Genomic DNA, 5,189 nt, shown 5'->3' with positions numbered 1-5,189 from the left:
CCTTGCGATGAGCACTGATTGATGAATACCCTTCTACAGTTATGTGTTTGGCTTCACCCTCGTTTGATCCAGATAACTAAAATACATGACAACACTCAGGCCACATCACTCAAGCAACATGAACACTGTTAAGGAGGAATGCTCTTTTTAATATCATTTAACTCTTCCTCAATTTGTGTTGTAAGAAATAATGGTATTATTTATTGATGTGTTTATTTAACTACAGTTTATAGTTGTCTTCCTATCATCTGTTTATGGGATGCAGCTAGTGCAGTAAACAGTGACACATCTGCATAAAAACAGTAATTGCTGTTTTGTTTCACTGAACTAGTAAATACAGCAGCCTGCTGCTTCATCCTGCTAACAGCGGACTGCCAGTAGACACTCCCTAACCTTTCCCTCCCTCCTAATCACCAATTAGGACTCCATTAGTCTGGCCTGGCAGCTCATTTGCTCTGGAGGCGACTGAGGGGGCCTGGTGTGTAGGACCTCTGCCCACTGTTCCGCCCCAGCGACCACGGCACCACACGGCTGTCACCGTGGCACCGCCGCCATGTCTCCGTGTTTCACAAGTGAAAGTCCCTTTCCTCCTCCCTTACCACTTCCTGCCTAACAATGCCTTGCCCGGGAAATCCTCTTTCACGCTGGCGCTGCGCACAGAGGTTCACCCTCTGAGATTGGAGGGTAGCAGGAGATGTGCGGGGGAGGCAACTGGAGGACAGTTAACGCAAGTCTGTGGAACCACTTGTTAGGCACTTCATTAAATGTCCATCCCCATGGTGAACAGGTGAAGTGGGACCCTTATTAACTGAGCAGGGAGACATCCTTCAAGCGCTGGGAGATGGCTTGCAGCCCCAGTGCCAGCTGCTTGAGAAGGCTTGGGGGAGCAGAGGGAAATGCAGGGCAGGGGAAGAAGTTTGATGAGAAAGGGAGCAGGGACTGAGTCACATTTAAAGCACTAAACAACCCCTTAGCTATATTGTGTAATTACCCCACTGGCTTGCAAGACAAGGCCCAAAGCTCTGAGCAACTTGTTAAAGACGCTGGCTCCCTCTCTCCCTCCCCACCGCTCTCTCGGCTAATGTCACACCAGTGGGCCTTGGTCAAAAGTTCAGCACGTGCATTATGTAAAAAGGTAGTTGAGAGCCAAAGGCAGCAGACAAGCCATGTCTGCTGCCTGTAAGTGTAAAATGCCATTGAACAATGTGCGCATGTGTTTATGTGCAAAAATACATGTGTCTAGCCTCTACATGGGTGCTTGGGTTTGGATGAGTGTTTTCGTGTAATAGTATGACAAGCCTGATGCCAGAAGGAAACATTTATTTCAGTTCAACTGTTACGTTCCCTTGTAGAGCTAGGGGTACCAAGGGAAGTAGCGACACACCAGACAGCCGGACGAGAGAAAAAGGAGAGGAAACGGAATGCCGAAGGAGTTTAAGTGAGGTTTTAATGCGTCAATAAGGAAGGCGGCTCACTAGCCAAAGTACAACACAAACGTACAACAAACAACACAACTATGCTGGGTCTCACACAGAGACAGGCTGCACACATGCAGCCAGACGAGAAGGAGAGAAAGAAGGCCCTCACTGCCGTCCTCCTCCGGTCCTATATGGAAGTCCTGATTGTTAATTCGGATCACCTGGGGGGAGGCTGCACCTGGGGACAATCAGAGGGAGAGAGAGGAAAACACACACGACCACACACACACTACGGCACGTAACACTTCCCCCCATAAAACACACCTTATACTGCTCACCAGCAGCCAACACCGGAGCACCACATGGAACACACACCACTCACTGAACACAGATCCACATCGCTCTGATCTAGGTCCACACCAACCGCTTCAGAGACGGAAACACCCACACCCACAGCACTGTCACAGACGGATGCAGAACTCAACTGCAACTCACCACTCTGTCGCATCGCAACCGGGTGCCGGTCTTTTGGCTTTTCCAGAGCCGCTGCCACCTGCTCCTTCCGAGCTACACACTCTGCCTCTAGATGACCAGGATCAAGACAAAAGAAACACTCTCTTTTTCTTGGGTCCTGGAAGAGAGACAGAATGAGCATGTGTGGCACGCCTGTTACGAGTTTTCCGGAAACCAACACGATGAGGAGAATCGCTCTGAGCCAAAACACCACTGTGTGATAGCTCAAGCCCTTCCTCATCCGCCATAGTGGTGGCCTGCTTTCGCTTCCAAGCTGCACAGTCTGCTATCATGTGACCTGGGTCAAGACAAAAATAACACGCTCTGTCTATCCTGGGACCTAACAATGGAACACTGGCACAGGGAACATCATTATCAGGAGCTCTCTGATAAGTGTCCCGCTGAGGAGGGTCCCGCTGAGGAGGGTCCTGCTGAAACAAAACGCTCCTGTGTATCAGCGCACTCTCATCTGCCAGAGTGGCAGCCTGCTGAAGGGTAGTCACTCTCTGCTCATTCAGGTAGACTACCGTACGCTCCGGTACACAGTTTTTGAACTCCTCCAACAGCATCAGCTCACATACTGAAGCTATGTCATCCGCTGTACATGCTCTACACCACCTGTCAAAGAGGACTTTCTTCTCCCTCGCGAAGTCCACGTATGTTTGGCCAGAAGCTTTCTTCATGCCGCGGAAACGCTGCCTGTAGGCCTCAGGCACAAGCTCATATGCCCTGAGAATAGCACCTTTCACCTTGTCATACTCCAAACTATCCTCAACAGAAAGAGAAGAGCAAGCCTCCTGAGCCTTGCCGACTAGCTTGCACTGTACAAGTATGGCCCACACGTCTTCTGGCCAGCGCAGGGCAGCAGCAATGCGCTCAAATGCACCAAAGAACATCTCCACTTCCGACTCAAGAAAGACAGGGACCAGCTGAATGTTGCTACCGACATCAAAAGCAGCAGCAGAACCTGAAGGTGTAACGGCAGAATCACCCACCACAGCTGCTTGGAGCTCTAGCTTACGCATCCGGACAGCAGTGTCTGCCTCCAACTTCCTGATCTCCAGCTCCCTCCTGAGCTGAAACTCTCGCTCACGCTCCTCCCTCTCACACTGGAGACGAGCCATACGCACTTTTACCCTGGCATCTAATTTAGACCCCATAGCAACGGCTACTTACAAATATTATTATTTATTTACAAACTTCCCCAGATCCTGCCTACCAAACTTTACCTACCTATCTTCTGGAGCGTGCCGGGCTCGAGGCGACTTTAAAGGCAACCATCAGCGGCCGAAACCCTGAATCGCCTGCCCCCAACAGGGAATGAATCCCCACCCAGGATTACCCCGAAAAATAAAAAAGGCAAAATAAAAAATGAGTGCCTGAAGGAAGGACTGATTCAGTCCAGCTAGACACTACCCTGTCTAAACTGAGGAAGCTGTTCAACAGTAAATCATTTCACAGCCAATTCTACACCTATATACACTACTGCTCACCACCACACACAATATCAACACTAACCAACAACCAAATACTCACTCTTTGTCTCAAAGATTGGACGAGCCCCCATGTTACGTTCCCTTGTAGAGCTAGGGGTACCAAGGGAAGTAGCGACACACCAGACAGCCGGACGAGAGAAAAAGGAGAGGAAACGGAATGCCGAAGGAGTTTAAGTGAGGTTTTAATGCGTCAATAAGGAAGGCGGCTCACCAGCCAAAGTACAACACAAACGTACAACAAACAACACAACTATGCTGGGTCTCACACAGAGACAGGCTGCACACATGCAGCCAGACGAGAAGGAGAGAAAGAAGGCCCTCACTGCCGTCCTCCTCCGGTCCTATATGGAAGTCCTGATTGTTAATTCGGATCACCTGGGGGGAGGCTGCACCTGGGGACAATCAGAGGGAGAGAGAGGAAAACACACACACACGACCACACACACACTACGGCATGTAACATCAACCAAAACCACAGAAGCGACTTTAATTAAGGATTGCTTTAATGGTAGGAATGATAAAGTTGCGCTTTTGCTTCCGATATTTTCATCGAAATGTTGGTGCTTGTTGGGTTATCAGGAAAATGTGACCGACGCATAAGTAACATGACTGGTACAAAATGGACAAACAACACAGTTATGCTGCTTTTTTGTAGGGTGTGATGTGTTTAAGTATTAAACTTCACCTGCCTGTCTCCATAGATTTCTTGAATGCATTAAGGATATACAATCACGGAAAGCAATTTTGTCAAGTGAGTGCAAAGCAAATCAAATATAGCTATTAGCTAATGTATATTTTGGCTTTCTTTAGCTTCGTTTTGTTATCCCATTTCCAATATGCTGGCATCTGCAGTCTCTGTAATCTCCATGGATCCCAGGAGCATGTACAAGCAATTAAAACAATAGCATCTTTACGCCCCTGCAACCAATAAACAAGCTAATGTCACTGCTCTATAAAGACACGTGGCATCTGGGGCAATACCCCAGCTGGATTAGAACACAGCTCTGTGCTTTTAATACCTCACCATAAAGAAGGTTTAAAGAAATGCATGAACATTATTAAAGAGACTCCAAGGAAATAATATCAAATACATAACCTAGACAATACTGAAGTTAGGGTGTAAATTCTGAGAGCATCCCATTTCAATTGAAGTTTATTTATCAACACTCATTCGGCATTGTTGGCGTCTTGGGACAGTTCTTAAAAAGGGAAGTTATTTTTTAAGGAATTTTGAATGTAGTTGTTCTTACCTCTTAATCAACACAACTACAGTCTCCTTTCTTCTCAAAATAAGTCATTTGCTGTCATTGTGAAAAGGATTGAGTGTGATGCAACAACACGCGATGGGTTAGCTTTGCCATCCGTTTGAGTCTGAGGCCTGGGATCTAACCAACAATGGATGTTGAACTTCTGTGGTGCTGACTGGGCATTGGCAAGGGAATCTCCAGCCATAACCTCTGAAAGGGAAAAAGAGAGCAATGGGATCCCACACAGCCACAGGTGCCATCTGGGCCTGAACCTGAGAACTTCCCCATGTTCGACCACACCACAAGCCCAAGGGCAAGGAAGTCCTTTCCATGAGTCAGTGCATTTTTCCTGCTCAATTCTGACAATAAGAAGAGAGACACATTTGAGAACAAGTGTATAGGGTCTATTTTATGGAAGGGGAGCGAGAAATGGTGAAAGCACTGGTGTTTGTGAGAAGAGAGAGACATGGAGTGTGTGGGACCACATCTCAGATTGCTAATATTCTGCTTTCATT

At 47.6% G+C, this 5,189-nt stretch overlaps 1 protein-coding gene across 1 annotated transcript; it reads right to left on the bottom strand.

Annotated features, from left to right (window-relative positions):
• Positions 1–1,354: 1,354 nt before the first annotated feature.
• LOC139433381 (uncharacterized) lies at positions 1,355–3,269 on the bottom strand. The gene is made up of 2 exons (XM_071202365.1): positions 1,914–3,269; positions 1,355–1,656 (listed from the first exon to the last, which is right to left on the bottom strand). The coding sequence occupies exon 1, from the start codon at positions 3,089–3,091 to the stop codon at positions 2,015–2,017; it is 1,077 nt and encodes a 358-aa protein (XP_071058466.1). The 5' UTR covers positions 3,092–3,269; the 3' UTR covers positions 1,355–1,656; positions 1,914–2,014.
• Between the last annotated feature and the right edge of the window lie 1,920 nt (positions 3,270–5,189).

The sequence above is a fragment of the Pseudochaenichthys georgianus genome, chromosome 3 (genome assembly GCF_902827115.2).
Source record: "Pseudochaenichthys georgianus chromosome 3, fPseGeo1.2, whole genome shotgun sequence".
Taxonomy (NCBI): domain Eukaryota; kingdom Metazoa; phylum Chordata; class Actinopteri; order Perciformes; family Channichthyidae; genus Pseudochaenichthys; species Pseudochaenichthys georgianus.
This window is presented reverse-complemented; position numbering and strand designations above follow the sequence as displayed.

Excerpts from the sequence above, each read along its gene's own strand:
- LOC139433381 (XM_071202365.1), bottom strand. The coding sequence starts at position 3,091 with ATGGGGTCTAAATTAGATGCCAGGGTAAAAGTGCGTATGGCTCGTCTC.